The sequence below is a fragment of the Podarcis cretensis genome (assembly GCF_951804945.1).
Source record: "Podarcis cretensis genome assembly, chromosome: 10".
Taxonomy (NCBI): domain Eukaryota; kingdom Metazoa; phylum Chordata; class Lepidosauria; order Squamata; family Lacertidae; genus Podarcis; species Podarcis cretensis.
Genome location: NC_137179.1, coordinates 35,264,876 through 35,291,095, shown reverse-complemented (window position 1 = coordinate 35,291,095; position 26,220 = coordinate 35,264,876). Strand labels below are relative to the sequence as shown.

The 26,220-nt window shown below is 39.7% G+C and overlaps 2 protein-coding genes and 1 long non-coding RNA gene across 8 annotated transcripts in view; 1 reads left to right on the top strand and 2 right to left on the bottom strand.

Moving 5' to 3' along the window:
• ANKS1B (ankyrin repeat and sterile alpha motif domain containing 1B) overlaps window positions 1-15,778 on the bottom strand; it is a 349,603-nt gene extending 333,825 nt beyond the window's left edge. For 3 of the 5 annotated variants that reach the window (XM_079991876.1, XM_079991885.1, XM_079991886.1), the window contains exon 1: window positions 14,931-15,777. In XM_079991876.1, coding sequence (XP_079848002.1) covers window positions 14,931-15,064 — 134 coding nt within the window. In that variant the 5' untranslated portion in view covers window positions 15,065-15,777. Of the gene's footprint in view, window positions 1-14,930 lie in introns of all 5 variants that reach the window. The other 2 variants (XM_079991880.1, XM_079991884.1) reach the window with 2 other exon arrangements.
• Window positions 11,502-26,220, bottom strand: part of BLTP3B (bridge-like lipid transfer protein family member 3B) — a 46,008-nt gene continuing 31,289 nt past the window's right edge. The window contains exons 20-21 of one of the 2 annotated variants that reach the window (XM_079991872.1): window positions 24,836-25,017; window positions 22,645-23,683 (exon numbers count right to left, since the gene is read on the bottom strand). In XM_079991872.1, the coding sequence (XP_079847998.1) occupies window positions 23,558-23,683; window positions 24,836-25,017 (308 nt within the window). In that variant the 3' untranslated portion in view covers window positions 22,645-23,557. Of the gene's footprint in view, window positions 11,516-22,644; window positions 23,684-24,835; window positions 25,018-26,220 lie in introns of those variants that run through there. The other variant, XM_079991874.1, reaches the window with a different exon arrangement.
• Window positions 15,841-18,106, top strand: LOC307224807. The gene is made up of 2 exons (XR_013842749.1): window positions 15,841-16,432; window positions 17,584-18,106. It is a non-coding gene; the product is annotated as an uncharacterized lncRNA (long non-coding RNA).

The following is a 26,220-nucleotide window of genomic DNA, read 5'->3' as shown; positions in this document are numbered from 1 at the left end:
ATCAGCAACTTGGAAGAATGAGGGACAAGCTTGTGGCCAGTGATATGTACAATTGCAGCAGCTGGAAAAAATGTGCACATCTTACAAACAATATATGAAGGTGAGTGCAGACTGATCACAGGCCTGCCTGCACCCTACACATTTGTGAGACACTTCTGTGGGAACTGCTGGCAAATACAGACATGCTATGTACCTCGGGTTACATATGCTTCAGGTTACATACGCTTCAAGTTACAGACTCCGCTAACCCAGAAATATTACCTCGGGTTAAGAACTTTGTTTCAGGATGAGAACAGAAATCGTGCTCCGGCGGCACGGCGGCAGCAGGAGGCCCCATTAGCTAAAGTGGTGCTTCAGGTTAAGAACAGTTTCAGGTTAAGAACACACCTCCAGAACGAATTAAGTTCTTAACCCGAGGTACCACTGTATTTCAATAAGGCAATCATCAGATGGTTTCCAGACTAGTCTAATCTAATTCAGACCGTGTCCTGCCACAAGTGTGGGGCCACAAAAGTACACCCCACACACACACACATCAGAGCAATGTAATTTTTGAGACTGGTTCAACAAGCAGATTATTAGTTCTCAAAGTTGTAAACCAACGTTTTTTAATGCAATGAGATGACAACTTCCTAGACTGAGAGAATAGAATGTTCAGCTTGATGGGTTTTTCTTTCTATAGATCTGCCTGTCAAGCCACACTACTGCCACCCATAAGCTGTACATAAGTGACCTTTCTGAGGATAAAAGCTTCCAGACACAGGCCTTAGCCTCTGCACAAGTCCACCTGACTTTGTGTTCAATTTTTGCTTGGAACTTTCCAGCATGTACTCCCAATCTTGTTCTTTTACACACCCTTTGCTTCATGTTTCCATGCACAACCTTGCTGTCCAAGACTTCATGCTGGCTTTAGTTCCCTCATGCCTCAAATGTTGTTTTCTTGCCCTTACCTCCTTTCTCACTTTCCCCTCTCCTGCTGGTTCTCTATGAGGCTCTTGTGAACCATTTAGCTTATGGACCTTCTGATTTTGTAAGGATTTACCCCGTCAGGAAATTTAATGTGACCAACACACCAACATAATCAAAAGTTAATCTTGGCTTCCCTGCATTAGATACATTTGAGGTAAGGTGGAGTTGGACAATAGTAACAAATTTTCTGGGCAAGGAAAACACATCTGATTTAATGTATTTGGCTTTCATTAAAGGACACAGTTTCACACAATAAATTATTAAGTAAGGTGACTAATATCACAGGAACTGTAAAACAGGTTCAATCAATATTGTTAACCAAGGAACAAATTACTAGAAATAATCTCTAAGGATCAGTATTGGAACTTTTCTCAAATGACCCTGGCAAATGAAATACAAGAATGTTGCTGAAATTCAAAGAATATGCTGAGGAGACAAAGCAGAAACCATTTTCTGCTACTTTTCTGTGTGCAATTTCAAAATATGCCTAGGGAAATTTAACACTTTGAGTGGCTTTTAATTTTATTTTCCTGTGCATCCAATGCCCTAAGGATTTGGATTTTGCACTGTCAGGATAGGGTACTGAAGTGAATTAATTTTCCTGGATAACTCAGTTGGTTACAGCGTGGTGCTGATAACACCAAAGTTTCAGGGTTTAGACTAGACGATCCTCAGAGTCCCTTCCAACGCTACTGTTCTATGATTCTATGATCAAATAGACTGCTTTTATATTCTTAGGCAGTAGCAAGGATATGGATAGAAATGAGCAAAACTAATAACAAAAGGTGTTTACTTTTTAGCACCACTCATAGTCTTCTTCTTCTTCTTCTTTCTGTTGTTGTTGTTGTTGTTATATCCCTTGCAGCTATACTCATTTATGAGAAAGGCTCTGGGAGTAAATCCCAAGGAAAAATCTAGACCCACTCTCCTGCGGGATCTTCAGAAGAAAATGCTAAGGAGTAAACCCTACACAAATCCAGAGTGGAGTCCCTAAGATGGTTGGACAGCGTCTTGTACACCCCCTTCTGGCAACACCTGCAGCCAAGTTGGCACCAAATGTATTGCTATTATTTCCTTTGGACGACACCAGCGAAGCTGAGAAAGGAGTGGGTCTTCCACCCTGGAGAGATAATTTGGTGCTGCTAACACAACAAAAACAGCACAGTGAAAGGCAGCAGTTATGATTTACTGGTCTCTGTAGCCACAGAAGGCACTGTGATTCCCTGGCCGTTTAACTTCAACCCTGGAGGCACATTCCATTGTCTCTTGAGACAGATGGATGCCCACAATATTTATATCCCAGCTTTTTCCCTGATGGGGACTCAAAGCGACTTGTAGTACTGCTACATTCTGAAAAAGATAGTTGTGTTGTGAAGGGATTTCTTGCTTTAAAACAGCATTTTATAATGAGAATGTGTAAGTTACATTTTTTTTCAGGGATAAGAGAGTTGTCTAAACATGCTGGGAAAAATGCCACAGAACTCCCAAAAATTAACCTCTAAGGAAGAAACAATACATTAATTAATTTTCCAGTGCTGAAGGAACATATTTGGTCTAAGTGAAAAAGCCACAAATACCTCTGTAGGATAATAATGTAATAGCTGTCCTGAATACTAATGTGAATGAAATGTGTCCCATATTAAAACAGAAATTAAGTTCTAGAAAAGAATATTTAGCTATGAGTAGAATAGAATGATTTGGATTAATGTTTGTGTATCTGCTGCCTAATTTACTTATGTTTACTATTGTTTGCATTTACATGATTCCACATTTACAATAAAATAGGGGAAATCTTTTATGACATTTACAGGCCTAACTATTACTTTATAGGTTGTTAGTTTAAAAACTCTGCCATTCGTCAAAAAATAAAGCTTTTTAACTTACACTGAATATAAACTTTGTTAACTGTGTCCAACAATGGATCTCTCTCATTAGCCTCCTTCTGAAAGGAAGCACAAGGCAGCTTATTGAGCTTTGTGTATAGTTACATCATCCAAAGAGACTTTTGAAGGAATACTACTTTCATTGTAGTCAGAACACTTCAGGTTCAAAACAAGCAAATTGTGAAATAACTGCTCAGCCAGGCTGTAACTGTTAGTACCTGACATCTCATCCACAGGTGACCTTGTTTACATTAGTTAGACAAAGCACTAGTGCATTACTATTATGTTACTGAGAAACACATCAATTGCCTTAAATGGAGCAACAATTTTAGAATTATCAAACTGAGTCCAATCATCATGCCATTCCCAAAAATCAAAGTATCAACCAGATACAAACATTTCTAAGCCAAAATTAGGGTTAAATAATACGGGTGGAAACCAACATATCACTAAGTGAATGTTCAGTCATCACAAGGATTTCTGCTTGCACGATGGTACTTTCCACCTCTCTCCTCCCCCATGTGTCCACAATCCTGTTCTAGGAACAGATTTGGTGAAGGAATGGAGTACATGGTAAGGACAGAGGGATGATTCCCACTGCATAATTGCACTGATGGATGGGTTAGTTGAACACTGCTGTAAATCTATAACAACAGAATAAAATCTGTTTGTCAGGATTAATATGCAGTATACTCGAAAGTATGGAAAATATACCAGTGCAGGAAGATAATTTGGGAAAATATTCCACAATATATATGAGTTTAAGTGAAAGTGGACAAGAATAAAATTCCTCTCTAATCATGAGCTAATAATAATGTGCTTATACAATAATCTATTATACCGTCAAGAAATAACCAAAATTTCATTAAAAAAACTAAGCAACAGTCAAAAATAAGTGCTTTAAATCACATCCCACTTAGGTTATGACATAAATCAACACACATATGTAGTTCCATTCACTTTCATAATATTTCAGTCTTTGATTTCACTGCAATACATTTCCCCAAAAACCTCTGTGCATTTGACTATCTGGATGACTTATATATTTCATAAAACTGTCCCACAGTTGTGATTTTACTTTAGTGTTATTAAATTTTATTGACTTTTTCTCCTGTTATTATTTTTATATAAACCAATTGGGAATTTTTATTTTATTAAGTAGTATACATTTTAAATAAATAATTCTACATAAGAAATGTAGAATTACATTTTTAGTAAAATTACATTGTTAGTATTTCCTTTAGAGTATGAACTGTACATGTCAGCTCCTCAGACAAAGCTATACCTTTGATTGATAACCCTCCTGCACTTTTCCAGTTTTTTGGTGTTTCAACTCTGGCAACCACTAATAAAAAAACAAAGCAAAACCCTATTAACTCTATATGCAGTAGGCTGAGCAGAGTTAATAGCTGCACCTTCTGTCTGAAGATTGCATATGTTTCCTCGTGAGGTAAAGGTAAAGGTACCCCTGCCTGTACGGGCCAGTCTTGACAGACTCTGGGGTTGTGCGCCCATCTCACTTAAGAGGCCAGGGGCCAGCGCTGTCCGGAGACACTTCCGGGTCGCGTGGCCAGCGTGACATCGCTGCTCTGGCGAGCCAGAGCTGCACACGGAAACGCCGTTTACCTTCCCACTGGTAAGCGGTCCCTATTTATCTACTTGCACCCGGAGGTGCTTTCGAACTGCTAAGTTGGCAGGCGCTGGGACCGAGCAGCGGGAGCGCACCCCGCCGCAGGGATTCGAACCGCCGACCTTTCGATCAGCAAGTCCTAGGCGCTGAGGCTTTAACCCACAGCGCCACCTGCGTCCCGTGAACACAGTGCCAAAAAAACTGCACCAATGGGTATACCTACCACATATGGATGCAAGAGTTTTGCATCTTCTCCAATAATCTGGCGGAACATAGCCCATAATCTTTGCTAATAGTAATGGAGTCAGGTACCAATGAGCAAAGTTCAGTAGCCAAACATCTTGGCTAAAAATATCTCTACTATGCCTTAATATTAGACCATTACCACTCTGTTTTGTTTCCCATCTTCAGCTGATGCTTTCTGAGTTTGGAGAAGCAATTAATGTCCACCAGCTTTTTCATAAGTACATCCTATTTAAATCTCCCTGCCCAATCTAAGGGAGCAATTTAGCTGTTTTAGATTGAATGAAGATATTAAAACAGGGTTTCCCACAGGAATCTGGTAGGCCAATGTTAGAACATGATGCTGGACTAGATGGACCATTGGCCTGATCCAGCAGGCTCTTCTTAAATTCTTATGCTGAACCTGTATAAACACCTCACAGAGGTAGTCCGTTCTCCTCAGAGGACCCTCTCTCCATCTGTGAGAGTTGGGCTTCTCCTTCCCAGGTATTTTTCCAGGTGAAGCTGCCATAGTCAATCAGAATCATGGGTGATTTGCAAGCCACTCCAAGCCCTGGTTACCTTTCATGACTTTCCATGGTCAGATGTTCTGAAAGGTTTTTTCCCGGTTATGCAAAGCTGCCATTTTGGAAATTTAGGATACGAAGGAGAGGATCTTAATTCAACCCAGAATTTGAGGGTTGTAATGCTTGCATATTCTTTGTTCTATAATGAAACCTGTACAGCAATCAGTATGTCCCAATCAAAATACCAGCTAGTTGCTATAGCAACTCTTACACTGAATCTGTATATTTGTGTGTATATTTTTAAAGGATTGGATTATTTATATTCTAAAGAAATCAACCTGCCACATTCAGTCATCTTATATAGCCTTATAAGAATGCAAATAAAAGGAAATAATTAATGTATTGAAGACCACACACACAGAAAACTAAAAAAGCAAATGTGAGTAGTTCATACAATCAATTAATCCAACTATAAACATGTGTGGACCCCTACAGTTCACCAAATAACTTCCAATCTAGTTTAAACTCACAGATCCAAACTCTTAGCTCTCCAACTTTCTCTGCCTCAAAACTACTCTTCCCATTAATGAAAGGTGTCATTTACAAGGGGAGCAAGATTCCAAATACCCATTAGTTGCCTGATAGGCCCATTTGCAGGCCAAGGCGCTGTGCTCCCCAATCCCCAACCCAGATAAATAAGAGATCAGTAAGACTTGTTTGGATGAAAACAGACCACAGTTTTATTGAATACAGATGAAAGAGGTTTGTCTTGGGCATGGGGCAATCAAAATACTTCCAGCCTGCCCACCGGAAATGACACATAGGTCAATCCAGGCAGGGGTTCCTAAGACTTACATCAAACAGGGTGACCCCTGCAGGGACTGCCGTCTGGGGGAGTGCCTTTGGTCCTGGTCCTGCCTGGGCATGTGGACATGACCACTCCCCCCAGATTCCTTTAACAGGAAACCCGAGTGTCTGGAAGGGCAGGCAGATACTACAACCTCCCCTCCATCCAAAACAACAGATTGCCCCAATGCCCCACCTCAGTTGTGATGATTGCTATGAGGTAAGCAAAACCACCAAGTCAGAGCCAATATGCCCAGTGGACAAATTCCTACCCTGCCCCATAAAGAACAGCAACCACCATAGCCACAGCAAGGTCCTTGACTATCAGCCTAAACCAAGGGTGGGTAGGCAAGGAAACCAGATGAAAGAACAATCAGGTAGTGCCCCAGGTGCAGACTGCTTAAATGGCCAGGGGGTGGACCTGAGAGAAGCCTACCTGCTCCGTCAGCTCCGCCCCCTGGCACATTCCAGATCCCAGCCTGCATCCCCATTCTCCAAAGCAGGGTGCAGGCTAGGATCTGGCTCCTGATAGGTGACAGGGGTTTGTGTCTCTGGTGCCTTCCAGGAAATACCCACTGAAGCCATGGCTCCATCGTTGGGGCTCCTGTGGAACCTTGGCTGTCCTGCAATGCCGCCGCACCAAAAGGGGTGAGCGGACTTGCAGTAATCAAGAGAGATTCTATTTAGCCAAGCAGTCTCAGCAGCAGGACACTACCTGCTGCATGTGACACAGAGCCAACTCCTTATTTAACGGCAGGAAGGCTGCTCTCACTCTCTGTTCCTTTCTCTGTAGCCATTACATGGGTTGGATATCAGTACATTGCAAGTGGTTAATAATTTAAAAATCCAGTTATGTAATTTCCAGATTTTGTGTAGGAAAGTGCAAATTTGATAGGACCATGGCCCTTAGCATCAACTAATTTTATTTACTTACAATATTTATATGTTGCCGCAAAACATAAAGTTATCTGAGTGGCCTACAATAAATGAATATAAAGACAATAGAAAATAGAAAATAAAACAACACACCATTAAAGCAAGACAAACATAAATAGAATAAGAAAACACTCTTGCCTTAACCCCAAAGTTAAAAGAGATTTTTAAACCAAGGGATGGGGCCCTATGAAACTGGCTCATGTTTTATTTCATTTTTTAAAAAAAACTAAATTTGTATATCACCCTTCACCCAAAGATCACAGTGTGATTCACAACATAAAAATACAAAATGAGAACACAAAAACTAAACAATAACTCCCCTCACACAAACACATTTCAAAGGCCTTAGAAAGTTAATCAAACTAAGGCCTTGTTATAGAGAAAAGTTTTCACCTGACACCTAAATACATGTAATGAAGGCGCCAGGTGAGCCACCATGGGGTGAGCATTCTACAAACAGGGAGCTACCACAGAAAAGGACCATTTTTGTGTTGCCACCCTCTGGGGACCTCTCATAGAGGAGGCACATGAAGAACAGCCACAGATGATGATTGCAGGGTCTGGGTCAGTTTATATGAGGAAAGACAATCCCACACAGCTATCACATCTGTGCTGACACTGACAACACATTAATGTAGATTTTGGAGAAGTGTGTAGCGCAGGCATAGGCAAACTCGGCCCTCCAGATGTTTTTGGGACTACAACTCCCATCATCCCTGACCACTGGTCCTGTTAGCTAGGGATGATGGGAGTTGTAGTCCCAAAAATCTAGAGGGCCGAGTTTGCCTATGCCTGGTGTAGAGCACTGTCAGGTTGATTTTTTTGAGATCCAGTTATTGCAGCTTGAGGACATATAAGGACAGAGGTCTGTCCAACTACTTAGGCTCTCTTGACCCTTCAAGAGTAGGCCAAAAAGAGCCTTCTTATTAAGAGACCTGGACCCAGAGGTTATAGATAACCACCAACTAGATGCCAATGCCCTTCCTGTGTATGTAGACTCATGAATCTGGCAGTGCCAAGGGGCTGATTCAAGTATATGTGTTTTTGCGTAACCCTCGAATAAAACACTACTGTAATCACCACATGGAAACAATCAGAATCTGTTTTACCATGAGCTTATGTTCAAAATTTTCTTCAAATTCATTTTGGCCTAAAGTTAAGCTGCTCTTAAAACAACATATATAGGCATAACAGCCAATAATTGTTTGCTACCAGTGTATATCTGATGTTAAGTTCATATTTCATATTAAAACAAACTACTAGTATCTTCAGAAAAACTCATTGTTAAATTATCTTATTTACACAGAAATAATCAGCATCCATCTGAATAAACAACACTACAAACTGCTTCTAATTACTGCATACATCGCTCCAAGGTGTAATGCAAAGACATGCCTATTCAAAAGTCTAATTGCTATTATGCCTTTAATTACTACATGTAAGTGTCTTCATAGATCTTGGCTGCAATGACCATGACTGTAATAGCAACCTGTCTGAGGGCAGCTTTTACAGCTTATAATACAAATGTTGAAATTATGTGCAATTTATTAATCAAACTTTTTATATTGCTGACTGGGCCAGATATCTGGGCCAGATATCCTTTAAATCAAATATATAAGATATCCAAGAGACAGTGTGCCAGTCTGTACAATACACACACACACACACAGTTGCACATGGAAGAGGAGAGAGTTTCCTCCACTTTGCCTACTATAGAAATTCATCTATCTCATTCAGCCTTTATGGGCTAGTAACTTATGGGGACTTGTAGGCTAGTATATAATCAGGTGTATGTACAAGGCTGGTCTCTGTCGTGGCCAACTCTGGGGTTGCGGTGCTCATCTCGCTTTATTGGCCAAAGGAGTTGGCGTACAGCTTCCGGGTCATGTGGCCAGCATGACTAAGTCGCTTCTGGCGAACCAGAGCAGTGCATGGAAACACTGTTTACCTTCCCGCCGGAGCGGTACCTATTTATCTATTTGCACTTTGACATGCTTTTGAACTGCTAGGTTGGCAGGAGCAGGGACTGAGCAACGGGAGCTCACCTGTTGCGGGGATTCGAACCGCCGACCTTCTGATCAGCAAGCCCTAGGCTCTGTGGTTTAACCCACAGCGCCACCCGCGTCCCATTCATCACTTAGTTTACACTTTTTACAGTGAATTACATTCTCCATTTTACAACCCATTCACTCAGATTGAAGAGGTCCTTTTGGAGCTCTTCACAATCTCCCCCCCCCCCCTCACATTAAACAATTTAGTATCATCATCAAGTTACTCCTAATTCAAGATTGATTATGAACAATTTAAAAAGTAAAAGTTCCAATACCTGTCCTTGGGGGAAACCCCTTTCTACTCCTTCCTACTCTTTGCTTCCTGCAACTTAACCAATTCCTCCTCCCAAAGCCATTGTCTCACCCAAGCATTGAGACCATAAAGCTGTGCCTAGCTGGCTGACCCTCCATGGGACCAGTAGCATTTGGAGGCCCTGGCATTCAGCATCCTACCTAACAACCTAAATTTGACTTCCAGGACCTCGTGACTGCATTTCCTGATGATGTTGGTGCCCACAAGCACCACAACCACTGTCTCCTCCTCATCTACCAGGCTATCTAGGTGGCAGGTAACATCCTCAACCTTAGCACCAGGCAGTCAATTAACCCTGCGGTCTGTAAGTCCACTGCACACCCAACTATATATCTAAGGATCAAATCGCCTACTACAACAATCCTTCCACCCACTGGAGAAGTATTCTCAGCAGAAGAGGATAGATGTCCCCCTCATTTCCCTTCTAAGGAAATGTTTCCCTCTTCCTCACTTTCCTTATTTGAGACCCTCATTTTCCCTGACAGCATATCAGCTGTCATTGTGGCAGTAGGAAACAGCTACAACGCCCCTGAAAGCTGCATCTACCACTATTTCTTTCTCTTCCCTTTTCCAGGTCTACCACCTTTTCCTCAAGGGAACAAGCTTGTTCCCAGAGAGCCAGGAGCTCATTGCACTTTAGACATACCCACAACCTCTGCCCAATGGGTGGAGAATATATGGATGGTTTGATCTTTGCCCCTTCAGTAGCAAATGAATGGATGAATCAAGCAAACAATTCAGTAAGAAGGAAGCATGTCTCTTGATTCAAGAGGACTTCAGTGGAGAGCAATGGTATCTCATTTGCAGATGAAAGATAATAATTTCTCTTCTGTCCTTTCCTATTGATTAGCTTCCTTCTGCAAATGGGATACCACTGCTCTCCCCTGAAGTCTTCTTGAATCAGAAACATGCTGCCTTCTTACTGAATTAGCTAGATTCTTGCTAGCTTCAAAATTCCTCATCAGCACAGGTCATTTCCTCACATGAAGAATCAGAGTCAGTCCTAGCTATCCCCAGGGCATTGGGTTGCTCATAAATGACATGAATCTTGAGCTCATTCTTCCCAGGAAAGGAATGGACTTCATAATTCAGCAGCGATACAAGAAATTGATTTTCTTCTCCTCCATCTCTGCAGAGCTCTTTTTAAAAAAAGAAAGAAAAAGAAACAAACTCTTCATGGTTTGAAAGACACATCATTGGCAAGCCTCTCTGTTAAGCTTGTGTAGCTTTTACAACCTAGCACAGAATGAGGAGAAGGTGAGAAACTGGAGTTGTAGCATCTTCACACTGTATATTACTGCAGTCAATCTGAGGCACCTGGCACCTCCAGGCTGGACACAAATTTGCTGTCATAAGCAAATTGTGGGGAGTTCAGCAAGCAATGGGACCCAGTGAGGATATGTTGTCAAAAAACCCTCCAAAACCTGGAGATGGCCTTGTTCCGAATATGCCCACAAAAGAAAAGGAAGGCCATTTCGGTGGAAGTATTTAAACTGATCCCAAGCATGATGTTTTGAAAACAATCCAGCAAGGACGGAGGAATAGTCCCCTATGATTCTGAATCATCACTGATAGTGGTAGAACCAGAATACAGAAACCACTAAGAAATCCCACTTACATTTAAAAAGATATAATGATTTTATGTATCACTTCCCTCCCTAACACTACACTTCCCTAGCTAATAAAACGACTTTCTAACTAATGCTATAATTGCAACCTGATGACCAAATAGAAAGTCAGATACACAGGCTGGGCTGATGACTCACTTGACAGTTCATTGCTCCACTTCCACAGTCTGCTTTAAAACATCAGTGGTTTGCTGTATTCTTGAACTCTCAAAGAAGTGTAGAGCAAACATCAAGACTTCTCCAACTGGGAGGTGTGGGCAACAACAACAACACAGGTTTCCCATTAATCCAAACTTGTAGAGTTTAAAGGTGTACAGCTAACCTAGCTATAGCTATATCCCTTTTTCATATTTGAAAATTCAGTACTGCAATGATAGGGATTAAAAGTATCACAAGGTGAGACCTCCTCTTTCTGCCACTCTCTCTCTCCCTCTCTCTTTTTTATATACCTTTCTCTTCCCAGGGCCACTGAAAGCAGGTTCGAGCCCCAATGGAAAAAAAAATTGTGCCCTTCAGCAAGGGCAAGCCAGCTAAAAATATTTACATGGGATTTAAAATAAATGTGTGGTCTCATTTTTAGTTTAATAATAAATATAATATGTGTACCTATTGAGAATGTTAAGATCCTAATGACTAATATCAATAAGCACTCATATAATAATTGCTCAATTAACTATACAGTACTTTAAATGTTACTTGTATGTGTAACACAACACAATGTGTATCACACAACAACTTTGTTGTATTTGCAGTGTTCACTTAAAAAAACATACAAATGTGACTTCGTGTAATAAGATGAGACTGCACTGTCATACTGTCAAACCACAGAAGCAAATGTTCATATAGAGTCGCAAATGTTTACAGCACAAATTTGTAAGCTGGTTATTTAGAATTGTGTGTGCACTGAATATGAAATATTTATTTTATTAGAAATTACATAAAACAAATGCAAGATAGTCAGGCCCTGGGACCCCTTCTAGATTGCAAGGCCCTGGTAATTTCAACCTGGCCTCTTGCCTTCTATTCCATACCCTCCAACATTTCTCCGATGAAAATAGGGACATCTCATTCCACACATCTTACTGGGTTGCCTCAGCCACCGCTGGGCAGCTTCCAATATATATAAAAACATAATAAAACATTAAACATTAAGCAAAACTTCCCTATACAGGATTGCTTTCAGACAGCTCACGAGTCGAATAACTCCATACCCTCTAACATTTAACCAATGAAAATAGGGACGTCCTAAGGAAAAGCAGGACATTTTGGGATCAAATCAGAAACTGGGATGGCTTCTCTAAATCAGGAACATCCCTGGAAAATAGAGATACTTGGATGGTCTAAGTTATTGCTGCAGCACCTTCTCAGCTCAGGGCTCAGTGCAGGCAAACCAATCACTCTCTCTTAAATCCACCTCTGCCCCAACAAGCTTGTAGGTATATATTTGACAATTATTAAGATACAAACTAAACTAATTTTGTATACCTAGATTCCACCTTAGAATGCAAAAGCTTCTGGCTTATTTCTGAATGGCCTGTTTCACTTCCAAGCTTTATATGTACAGGACCACACAAGTTCAGGGTTACTGTGAATGACCCTTCTCCTAATGGGTCATGATACCAAAACATTCCCACTTGTATATGCCAATATCCAAACACACAGCTGCAAACTTTGTTCATCTCACTGTAGTAAGCATTCCAGTTTGAGAGTCCATCAGTTTTCACAAGTGAAGTTTTAATTAATACTGGAATTGTACAGAGAAAACTACATCTGTGAGTGGATTCACAATTTCCACCAGCATTTGATCTTGAAAAACAGACAAGATAAGTGACTATGATGTCAGTGATACTGTTAAGTCTAGGAACATAAGAAACTATTAAATCCAACAGCAATTTAATGCAGTATCAGGGCAATAGGATGTATATTTATGTATCTGATCATTTATTATGTTATCAACAAAGTTATCAAAAGAAGCTCAAGAGGTACTTGATGTGATGGTGGTGCCTTTATCTGTTTTCTACACTGCCACGCAAATGTTTAGTGCTGCATCTAATTAAGTCGGGGTAGACCTAATGAAATCAATGGACAAATTGATTTCAGTGACCCTGCTCTATAACTTAGTAGACTACAACCCTGGATGTTAACTGACTTTTAAAAATAAGAAATATTTTTCCAGCCTTACTGATAAATATGTACATTTTGTACTTGTGGAAGATAGGGCCTTAAATTTAGCTTTGTTGAGTAACCTGAATGACACTTGTCATATATGGATTGTCTTGTTTTAAAAAGGTTCCAAAAGCAGGGCTAAGTGAGAAGGAAAGTGCACCAATATGCAACTGTAATGCGTTACAAAACTAATATGCTTTCTATTAAAAATAGTGCCAGATAGCACTTAATGTAACTTTCTACTTTTAGTAATCAACAGTTTTCTATAATACCCACCATTGTAGTCTTCAAGCCACATTACAAATGCATCTCTTCAATCTATTCCCTATTTTTAAAAATGAGCCATCAGATTCTCTCAAAGAGATGTATATAGGAATACACTGCTCTATTAAAAGGAATCCAAAGAAAGTAAACATTTAAGAACTGTACAGACTGATTACAGTAGAGGTGGATGTTAATTGCATCAAAGTGAATTTCTGGTATGTGTAGGGTTGTAGTTTTTTAAATCATGTTTAATTAATGATGCTTACATTAAAATTCATCAAATTAACTGACATTTCCTTTTTGACCCAAGTTATATAATTATACTACTAAAAACAATACCATATATTCACTATGCCAACCAATACACTAACAAAAATGTTGTTCTTATTGAACCATTGCAAAATATAAAAATAAGAAATAAGTGGGTGAAAATTAATAACCTTTAAAACAACTACATTTGCAAAAAGATAATGTGGAAGCCTGACAAAATATTAAACGTGTTACTATGGAGAATCCTGGAAACTACATGACCTTTTTTTGCTTGTCACTGAAACAATTTTCATTACTTCAGGCCTGCTTCTGTTCTTGCAGTGGAACACATTTAATGATTAGTTCAAGTTTTAGGTCAATAGCATGCCAATTCATTTTCCCTTGCTGCACTTGTGTCTGCCGTAACAGAGAACTGTGTGCTGCAGACCTTCTTTTATTTCACTAAAGTCAAATACCTGTAAAAAAATATATGTTCTTCTCACCTGCAGATACTGTACTGATACTGTACCATTCATGCTTTACATTAAATGCTATCCCACACATTGTATAAGCTCTTTCAGGATTAGAAGTTGGCCCCTTCCACCTGGAAATGCCTAATAACCTAGTCTCATATAGTTCTGAAAATGTTAATCACTGACTGCATACATTTTGCACCTATTGCTTGTAGCTGACCTCTCACCAGGAAGTTCAAATTTCTTAACAGTATAGTCCTATTAATGAGACACATGGCTAATTTCTGTTGCAAATGAGGGCAGTAAGCATAAGGCAATGGAGGAAGGCTATTTGCTATATAGTTACAAATATGCAAGTATGCCTTTAATTACCAAATGAACTAATTTTTTATTATCCAGATGAAAAAAGAAAACCTGAGAGAAATAATGTGCATGTACACATCAAGTTGTCCAATATATTCCAAAGTTCTGCCCCAGTACAAGTAATGAAGCCAATGCAAGTTCCTACCGATTCACTGAAGGAAATAAATGCGAATGTTACTACTGTATGTCAATAACATCATGGCCAGTTGCTTTTAAACTCATATAGGACACACACCTCTCCCTCAGCTGTACATACTCAGAAGAAAGACATATTTTATAGTTACTATAATACAGCAAGAATGAGGGTGGCGGTGGTTGTGGTGATGGTGATGATGATGATGATGATGAAGGGGAGGAGGAGGAGGAGGAGGTTACTATGCCCAGTACCTGCTGGGAAACCATATCCCTACCTCAGCAAGTTGGATAAAGGAATAGGTCCAGATCCACTGCCCAGGAGCCCTCCTTTCCTGCCAGCCAAGAGTTTTTCCACCAAAGCCACATTCCCAGTGCGAGCAGCTTCCAGCAGTTCCTGGTCCTTCCCCATGGTCGGGAATCATCAGAGAACCTTCACACGAGACCACCCCCAAAACGCCGTGTAAGTTATCCCCGCCTCCCCACCCAAAAATGGACCCTCTCCACAAAAAAATAATAATTTCCCTGCTCGCCTGCCTGTCAGACTGAGCGATTTAGGGATATTCCTGAAGGCTTCACGAGAACTCAGCAGAAAAAGGAGCAGCAGGAGCAGTGGTTGGGAGGGGAAAAATCACCTCCTATTTTCAGCAGATCATTTCTGGGTGGAGTGTGGAAGAAAAATAGAGGGAGGAGGGGGGCGCAGAGGAAGAAAGACTCTTCCCCCCACCCTCTGCCCAAATTCTAGTTTGGTGAAGCGGGGAGAGAGAGAGAGAGAGAGTGCTCAGAGCTCTCGTGCCAGGCTGAAGCGGGTGAAGAGTGAGGGAGATCTTAACGACCAGCAGGGCGCGAAATAAGGGGAGACGCAGTCTTGGCCACCCAGGCCCGTTGCTGAGGAGACAAGAGTTCTCCGCTTCTGAATGGCTGGCAGACTATGTGGGTCTCCCCCCCCTCCCTCCCCTATCTGGCTCCCGGTCGCGTGCCCTTGCTCCGGCTCCCGCTGCGTTGAGGGATTCTGCTCCCCTCCCTCAGCTGTCCAGCCCGCCCAAATAGCGGCAGCAACTGTAACAGGAGCTCGTCTCGCGCTCCACTGCGGTGTCGCGCGCGCACACATATACATACGCGCGCGCGACTCGAACGATAACGGCTGCCCGAAAAAGGGGGGGGGGACGAGGAGCTGCGCGCGCGCGCGCTCACCCACCCTCACGCAGGAATAGCGTTAGGGAGGGAGTGGAAAAGGGAGGAGCTGGGAGGGTGAGGTGGTGGGGTGAGACCGCGGTGTAGTCCCGTCAGGGTGGGGAAATAGAAGTAGGAAAACAACATTTCGAAGGAGGAATCTGGGCCGCCCGCTTCCTCTCCCCCCCCCCCCCACATTGCGACGGGAGTGACGAGGCAGGCCAGGATTGCCCATTGGGAGAAGGGCAGCTGGGAAAGGGAGGGGAGATATATATGGGGGAACTTGGGGTTCTCCAGAGCGGAGGCGACCCATAGAGAGCATTCCAGGAGCAGCAATCACGGTATTCCCGTTTGCTGTCGGTGCGCCCACACTTTTTAAAAGGGTGTCCTCACACCGCACACCTCACCCGCTAATCAAAGCAGATTTGCGTCTCTAAACCCACTGGGTAGGGCTGTTACGAAAATGGCACCTTTGAATCCACGGTGGGAATATTATGGAATCCAGAGATTTCTAAAATACGGGTTGCCTGGTTCCCCTCCCCAGTCCTTTTTAAGAGGTGCAAGTTCGCAGGGCACTTCCACTACTACAGCCAAGTCCACCAACCTGGTGAGTATTAGAGGAGGAGTTATTTTAATAAAAAAAATAGCTATTCTGCTGCAGGTGGTTTCTCCTCAACCAGTAATAATATAAATAATTATCTACATCTGTGTAGTATGGTGGCTTATGTACTTCCGTTTCATTTTTATTGGCTCCTCAAAGGGAAGAAACTTAATATTTTTAATTAATTCTCTGAATTGAATTATATCTCTTGCTTCACTCTGTAGAGTCATTATGCTGGAGAGTGGAACTTGCATTATGTATATCGCAGGCTATTGCAGTGGGGTCAGATTTTAGTACATCTTTAAATATTTAACACAACCTTTAAAATCAAATTTATTATAACATTCTTCTTAATTTCCCCTAATCTTTCCTTTGTTTTAATCTGTAAAGGTTTAGCCTTCCTAGTTAATAACGTCTAAAACATTCCTAGATCTTTTAAGTTGCCTACGTATCACTACCGTAAAGCAGCGTGCCCATCATGCAAGCTTGGTAGGTAGACCATCATCTTGGTATTGGTTATTAGCATCATATTCTTCCATACCCTTTTGGAGAGGCGAGCCATTACCTTACCAGTACGCTATATCCATCCCTCCAAGCACTGTGATTGGAGTGTGTTGGGTGAGATTCTAACTCCCAGTGATCAAGATCCAGTTCCTTTCCTTCCTTCCTCTTCCCCATCCTGGCACTTACATTATGTTGTTCATATTTTTTTCTATCGTTTTAGAGATGGGCTGACTTTAAAAAAACAAAAAACAATCTCCAAAGAGCTTTGGTGGGGGGGGTATTTATTTTGGATCACTTTAAGCAGGCCCCACTTGGGTCTGAACACAGTCACCTCAGGATTCTGATGAAGCAGTTGCACAGCCCTAGTAGACAATACTGAGTAAGGGAGATCTGTAGTCTGATTCAGCGTAATGTAGCTTCAGTTACAATGAAACTGTTTCTAGCAGGATTTTTTTTTTAAAAAAAAGTCTGTCTCAGATTCCACCAATGGTAAGCCCCCAACAAAACACTTTGAAAATATTCATTTCTCCCCAAATAGCCTTGTTTTTTATATGCCTTTTGTCCCTGCCCTGACAAACCTCAAGATAAAGCATTCTATACAGAACTTTCAGCTTTAATATTGTACTCTTCCCTATTTGTTGCATTTTTTTCAGGTTTAGTTCAGCATTGGTGAGGGTTGCCCTCTGCTAGTTTTAAATCCTAAAAAGGAATCAGGATTACCATCTAACAGCACCTGAACAGAAAGTAGGGATGAGGAACATCAACGAATGGCATACCATAGGGTTTCTCAAACGAAAAGTATTGCTACCCCACATCAACCTGTTCTGTTTAGCAGATGTCTTTTTCTCTTTTTCTTTCTTAAAAATGTTTTCCAAAGCAATAACTGATTATACCATAGTAAAACAAGGTGTTGCTGTTGAAGCAAATGACAAATGACTTACTCAAAAAGATAGCTGTAGCTGCTAAGCTTAAGTTGATATAGGCTAGCAGCAGCTCCTTTTCTTTCTGAGAGCGCATATGATGGTTATCTAGTATCTGGAGTCTCTTCTGCTGTGCCTGATGTTCAGAAAGCAAGTGAATGGTAATGTATCCCCATTCTACAGAAGTAGATGACATACTGGAGAGGGTATAAACTGAGCTGTGAGTGAATAGAATTCCAACGTTCTACTATACGTTGCTTTTGTAGCTAGATGTTTCCAATGCTCAACCTAAGTGGATGGCTGAGAAGGATGCATTGTACCAGGACCCAGAGATGGGGCAGATACCATGCTTGAGCTCTGATGACAGAAAAGTCCCACGTAATTTTAAAAATGTAGAAAAAGTAAATTTAGAATGAAATTAGAACATTTTCTTTCATGACTCATGCATTGCATGTCTGAGATGAGATAGTACTATGTGTGGGGAATGGGGACTGTGCTTCAAGCTTGTACTGAGTCTAAAAAAATGCTTAGGACCTGGATGTATGAGTGGTTTCTTCTGTTTTGATCTATTTTGCTCAGAAATGGCACATCATGTTTTTATTAGAATCTGCTCAGATTATACACACACACACACACACACACACACACACATCCCACAATGCCAGTATTAGTATGTGCCTCCTCAAATCTGAGTTTTCAGGAGCTGCCACTCTCATGTCAAAACCTTGAAATTATCCTTGCACAGCAAGGCTGTCTTGGAAATATGGTCTACATAATATGCTGGATCAGCTCCAATTAAATTACATGTTTACCAAACAGTATTGCAGAATGAGCATATTAAGGTTTCAGAGGGCAAATCGTAAAATATGTAACATCTTCTGAGATTATTTTCAAGTTCTATTCACTTGCTTTTTGTAAAATGAAAGATACACGTAGAACAAAATCTATACCCCCATGACTTCCCTAACGTACCTATTCCAGAAAAAGATTAATAAGTTTAAAATATGAGAGCTCTTTTTCTGTTTCTCAGCAGAATGACATATTAGAAGTCCCACAAGTCAAGGCAACTCTTGCCTATGACCCTTTTAAACTCTTCCACTGTAAACAACATGGTTCATTGCACCTCCTCCTTCCCTCTCAGAACAGCTGAACATGCAGCAGCTGGCAGTTCCTGGCATAGAAAATCATGAGAGTTATATAAGTACCTTAATCCTTCCATGTTGCTTCCTGATTGGCACTTAAAATGTAGTGACTCAGCCACTGATGTATGATCCCACAACAGTAATATGCAATTTATGAAGAGCCCCTTTAAGTTCCTCCCTTTTCATCAGCAAAAAGCTTTTCTCACGCTTCATCTCAAGAAATCTCAACACTGTAATGACTGGCAAAACCTCTGATGTCAAATAGGCTTAAATGTATTTGAAAACTAGAAGAAGAATTGAAGCAGCTCTCTTCATTCTATAGGTTACCGCTACTTTTAGAGTTTTCAGTGAAAAGTATTTGGAAACATTCAGCTTAGTTCTCTATATTTGTGGTGATAAACTTATCAGACATTACTGATAAGGGTTCAACAGAATTTTGATCTAACTTTAGATTGAATAGAAAACTATCAGTCTTAATATAGTGCCTTGAACGATTTCTGTACAGTTGGGTATAAACCAGTAGATTTTTCTGTAAAGATTTTGTGTAAAAGCTTTACAACTCACTGGGGAAACTTTGAATGACTTCTGTGTATTCTACCACTAGACCTCTAACTTTAAATCCCTGACCCCCAGTGAGGGTATGCTAAAAATGGGTTACATGCAGTTTCTGACCAAGAAAGTTTTTTCAAATAGCAAGGTTTCAGAACCTGCTTGAGGATGTGTGTTTTCCTCTGTCCATAGCCCCTCTTAGGTAGAATCTCGATACATATAAAAAACACTGTGAAAATGCTTTTTAAACAAACATTTTGAAAAAATACATTGAATTTGACATAAGTGTACTATCGACATCCAGTCTATAATGCGCTTAAAACACGCTTAAAACCTTATATTTGCAGCTGTATAGCTGAGTCTTTAGGTTCATTATACCAGTTCCTTTTCCCCACCTCAGAGACTATTAGGGAACAGCTTCCTAGATGACTGTATGATTGATCTCCTTCAACCAAAGGTTAACCAGAATACAACTTGTACATAATTTGGGCAACAGGTTTACAATTTCTGTCAATCAGCTGGAATCAGGAATTCCTTAGGGTCATTCCAAATACACTCTTTGGTTTCCAAGTTCACAGAACAACAGCAGTGGCACCTTGTATTAAATCTGTCACTGACTTTGCTATTAACTCTTCTTAGGTAAGGTTTTGTTTCTATTTTATCTCCAAGGTTTTTTCATCCAGGAGAAGTAGTGAGTGAACAAGCTGAAAAGACAAGTGTGACTTAAGTGCTTAAGTGACATTATGAACACTACTTCATGTATCATGTTTGTTTCTTTAAAATGCAAAGTGTGTCATCTGCTATCCTGGAGCTGTCCATGGTCTAGCAGAGCATTCTTTGGACCTTGCTATCTATCCTTCCCTTGCAGCCTGCTTTCTGCCTATTACCGTACTCTTGATGCTGAATCTGTTATTAGTACCTACCAATGCTCTGACTCTTCCTCTACTTTTAGCTTGTTGTACACCTGTAGGGCTTGTCTGTCCACAAAGATAGCAACATTTTTCTGTTTGCTTGTCTTGTGTTTCCAAAGAGGTGGCTCAGATAAAATCAGTTGGGGTTTTTTGCAGGTACTATAATGGGTACTTTATATGACCATAACCTTTCCAACATTCTATGAGAGATTAAGACTATTGTAAAATACTAGGCACAAAAGTTAAGCTGCCAGTGAACCATGCTGGGCTGTGATATGATCTTTAGGGAACTAGTAAAGCTCACCTCTAATAAACCATATGCTACACAAGACCCACAATTCTTACCTTACCTTCTTGCACCCTCCATTTCCCTTGATCTCCCTTTCCTTCCTCTCGGGCACATTGCAAGCATGATCAAGATGACCTTTGGGAGTTCTGTTTTCATAGGTTACTGCTATTGCTGAAACGAGGGGGCAAGGCTGAAATCTGATTTTTGTCCTTCCCTCTGTAATCCTGGCTGCAATGCTGCTGTTCCTTCTGTCATGTCTGGTAAGTTGATTTAGAAGGAAGGGGGAAGGTGTTTTGAGGATTGGGTTGGCTAAATAGGAGGAGCTGGTTTTCAAAAAGTGTTACTATGTTTAGGTTTGGAGTTTTCGCCAAAGGTGCCTCTCTTCACATCTTTGACATGTGTACTTAACAAAGACAATACATGCATGCCATTTTCCAAATGATATTGAAATCAGTTTTTACATTTCAAAATAAACTGAAAGACTAGTGGCTGTATTCTATATTCTGGAATAAAAGCATTAACAGTTGCTTGCGAAAATGGCTCTGCTGATCTCACATTTCATTTGGGGTGAGGGGAGAAGCAGAATGGTTTTTGTATAGGTCAAAAGCCAAGGACTGTTTTTATATGTGAGATTTAAATTGCATTTGAGCCTCCTGTGCTATTTATGTTAATATCAGATCACTTATTCACATAAAAAAGAATTTGTATTAAAGCTTGCATTCTGGTCAATGTAGGTTTTACATTCGTAAAACCCTCATAAAGACTAACTATAACAGTTTACCCTTGAAACTAAACTAAAAAGGCATTGTGGGAATATGGTCATTTGTCCATAAGAGCATGGGCAAAAGTTCATTATTGCAAGGATGATTTCATAGCAGAAAGCATTGCTTGGAGCATGATCAACGCGTGGAGAGCTCATGCCATTTCCAATTTCCAAACCCAAGAGGAAGGTTCACAGAGTTCTCACTAGATGGAGCTGGTGCTCCCTCGAAGTCCTTCAGCTTGCTGTTAATTGAAGCAACAATGAATGTTCCTTGGGAATCTTTTTTTATAAAAAAATGTTTAGTAAAGCATATGACTAAAACCTAATTCGAAGGGCATCAAAGTATTTCCAGAAAGCAAGGCTTCATATTTAGGAGGCAGTGAAACTCCTCAACTAAATCAATTTGTTTAACTGAAACTTAGATAATGCACTGATGATGTCAATATAAAAATATTTTTTGTACAAATTAAATACTGAAAGATAACATGGATGGACCAAATGATCTCACTGTCTGGAGTTACAGGAACTGGATGAAATGTAATAATACAAACTGTAAGATCATCTGTTTAAAGACTTTTGCTACTTAATGCAGAATCTTCTACTGGGAATGACACAAGAAGAGAGCTGGGGTTCTTCAGAATTGACCAGATGACTGAGATGATGTGGTGTACTGAGTACAAATGCAATCCCAGAGTATACTACATATGACACTTCAAGTTAGAGATAAGAAATTATTAAAAATGACAAGATCTTTTTTGGGAAAGTGTTATCTCATTTCAACCACAATATCATCACTGCAGCTGACCTTATGAGAGGAAGCTGGAAGCTGGACCACCAAAATGGAAAGTATATATACACGCTCCCATTTTTGCTGTCAGGAGAAACAATTAATTAAAGACACTTCCACCCAAGCCAGTTCTTCACTTTCCCACACATACAAAACTCCAACCACAGAACTGTAGATATTAGGACTCTGGTTTGCACTTTTAAAAACAAGGTATTTCCCAATTCCGTAAAACATTGTATAATTCAGACGAAACAAATACCAGACAATGTTTTCAACAAAATGATTCAGAAAGGTCTATCCAAAGTGAATTTTCCTATTGGGTGTAGTCTTCATTGTTTTAAAAACTTAGAACCTCCTGCACAAGTCTGCTTTTTATTTATATATTTGCAGCAGTTTTCAGCTGAAAACTAGAATTTAAATTTTTACAAGTAGCCCATAGTTTATAATGCAGTTTTACATTTTTAATGGAATTTCACAAGTCCAAGAGGGCAGTTATTCGATTTTCCCCCTCCCAAGTGCATTAATATACAGTTAGATTACATTTTTACAAAAAAAACCCCCAATCTGTTAAAAGGTTTAAGTAAGGAATGTTCCTACAAATGACCAGTGATCATCTCTGAAGAGCCCTGGTCTAATCATTAATTAGTGACAGATCAGCTGACCAAGCACCACTCCAATATTCTTCACTGTACAATGGTCACAAATACTGGATAAAAAGAAACCAAACATTAGCATGGTTCCAGCACAGTTGGAGTGTTCCCTCATTTTCTTGGGTCACACCTTTCCAAGAGGGGTTTCAACACATTAACACAGCTGATAATGTAGGCATAAAGGGGGTGCGCAGTCCCAGGCAAGTTCTGTTGGTGTTAGGCCCAGTCTCTGGATGATTACTTCAGTATTAGTTAGCTACGATGGACCATGTTGTGCCCACCTACAGTTAATAGTGCAAATTTAATCTCCCTTGAATAGTACTTTTCTTCTACCAATAACAGAACTTTATCTTCACAAATGAAGATAGCCTAACAATGACACATGGTACATTTTATTCATGCCACCACCTATTAAACAAATTAGTAACATATAATAGAAATTGATTTTCCCTGCATCACTGCATCTTAAATTCAGGCTAAAGAGAAGCACATCCTAATTCTTTGAAGATGTTGACAGAACTGATTATTCTGCAGAAATTTTGTTCAGAGCTCAGGTTCCAAAAACAGTCTAAAATGTATCCCTTTTTGTTCCAGTGCAACATTATAGAGTCTTCTGTCATTTATTTTCAGTATTCATCATTTTCATTTGATGAAGCAGGGTGTCCTTTTCCAAGTGAGCTTCAGCAAGAGCTGTCTTAGCTTTGGCTAGTTCTTGTTTAAGACATTCATTTTCTTCAATCAGCTGGAATAATAAAGTAAAAATTAAGAATTTAATAGTGTTATATACGATACGATACGATACAATATCTTTATTGTCATTGTCCCATGCAGAACAACGAAATTGAAAAACTACATAAAACATTAAAAAACCCCTAAAAACTCTGAAACCCCATTTTAAAATACACTATACTATAGAGACCCCTTATGCTGCGTTTAGAACCAGAATTGCATTTGCGTAGAAACTTTGGCTGAGATGACTGGCAGAATCCGGTACCAAGGAGAAGAGTCAGTGGAAGAAGATTGGAAAAAATTAAAAGTATATCTTCAAAAATATTGTAAAATTAAGGACTGTTAGAAAGATGTTAGAAAAAGAAAATTAGATGGTTTTGGTTGAAATGACATAAAGGACTAAGTAAAGATGAGTTGATGAAACTGACGAAAGAGAGGACATTAAATTGTAATATATTATATTAAATTACTTAAATGAAAATAAGATTGGAAGGATTTGCTGAAATAATGATTTGAATTAGAATACAAAATTGGGAGGTGAGAGGAGGTCAAGGAAATAAGTAAAGGAAGAAAGTTATGTAAAGGTTTAATCAGTTTTTTTTTATTTTTTAAGTGAATGTATTTTTTCTTTTTTGGTGTTGTTATTTCTTTTTGTATTTTGTATTTTTCTTTTCTTCTTTTTGTTATTCTTAAATTTTGAATAAATATTATATATATATAAAAGAAAAGAAACTTTCTCAGGCGGCTAGTCCTGGCCTTTATAACCCTATACCTTCTTCCAGAAGGGAGAAGCTGAAAGAGATCCTTTCCGGGGTGCGTACTATCCTGCGTTATCTCTGCCGCTTTCTTATGGCACCTGGCAGCATAGATTTGATCTAAGGTGGGACTCCTCCTCTTAACAATTTTAGACTCCTCTTAACAATTACCCCCCAAAATAATGCGTTCTTAACAAAAAACTAGAACAAATTTTCATGAGTTTGAACCAAAGGTATTAGTTATCTAGAATTACTTCATGTCCCTCTTTCAAAATGCTTTGTAAAGTTCATTTTGATGGGGGAATAGTTTGAAAAGGTATGGCCTTGAGCAGAAGGGAAAAATCATGCTAAAACATACAATTTTTGTCAAGAGACCTGCACAATGAAATGTTCTGTAGTTTTATGGTTACCTGCTCCTTGATCGAATCAGATAAATTCCTAAAAGGTTTAAGAGACCTGCTAATTTCTGGAGATGTTTGTGTAGCTTGAGACAGACAATTCTGTTTTTTGTGTGCATCAACTTCAGCAGTTTGTTCTCTTGTATCATTACTTGTCTTAGTCTTTGGAACATCACTGCTAGGTGTTCGGTTATCTGTTAAAAATAAATAATAATTAAAATGGGTGATACCCAACAGTAACAGCTCCACTACTACCAGTCTATTTCTGGGCACAAATCAAAGCGCTGGTTATGACCTATAAAGTCCTACACAGCTTAAGTCCAAGCTATCTGAAAGACTTGCATTCCAGTCCAGGTTTTGACGTCCTTCCCCTGCTGAGGGACACTTGGTAGGAACACAGGAGGGAGCCTTCTCCGTGGCTGCTCTCAGAATTTGAAACTCCCTCCCTGGAAAAGTTAGACTGCTCCCTCGTTCTTCCACTGGCTAGTGAAGAGGTTTCCCCCCCCCCCCCCAACAGGCATTTGGGAACTGGCTGCTCTTAATTAAAAGGATGGCGCCATGCTGGTTTTTATTGTAATTATTGGTATGGTTTCAATAGATTTTATATATGTATATAATTTTAAGTCGATCAGTGTTTAATTGTTATTTAATCATTGTTTTCTCTGTGTTTTAGCAGTTCTCATTCTTATCTGTAAGCTGCCTTGAATCAGAAAAAAGGCAGAATATAAATATATATATATATATATATATATATATATATATATATATATATATAGCAATATCAGTCATACTGAGTAGAAACATTGAAATCACTTGATAGTATCCATTGATTGTACCTCAACAGCAATTTATCTCAGTAACTTGAATTGTACAGTGTCAATATAAAAAAATATTAAATAGTTAATGATCTACAGCTAAAAAGTATCAAGTACTATGAAACAAAGCTGTATAGCATGAGCTTTCATAAATAACCAATCCTTCAAAAAGTGCATACCTGTACAATCACACCTTCACATAACTATATCTCAGCAAACATCTTAAACTGAGATGCCATTATAATACTAGACTTTATGGTTCTAATGGCAGGTGTGTAGCCACAAGATACCCTTAAAAGGATAAGCTAGACTGGTCTAGTGGTTGTTATGATATTACAGTAGTGTTAATAGATGTAGCTAACCACTTTACCCCATCAGTCTTTTGGGGCATTCATTTTTTACTTTCCAAAATATCTGGATTGGAGGGAGTTCTATTGTTTATGAAGTAAATTATAACTCTTACTACTCAATACAACCTTTGCCTTAGTATCTCACTGCATCCAACACATAATATTATTGATAGTGAAATGAGTCAGTGTTCACATCTTTGATTTACCATTTACTTCTTCCTGTTAGTTTGCT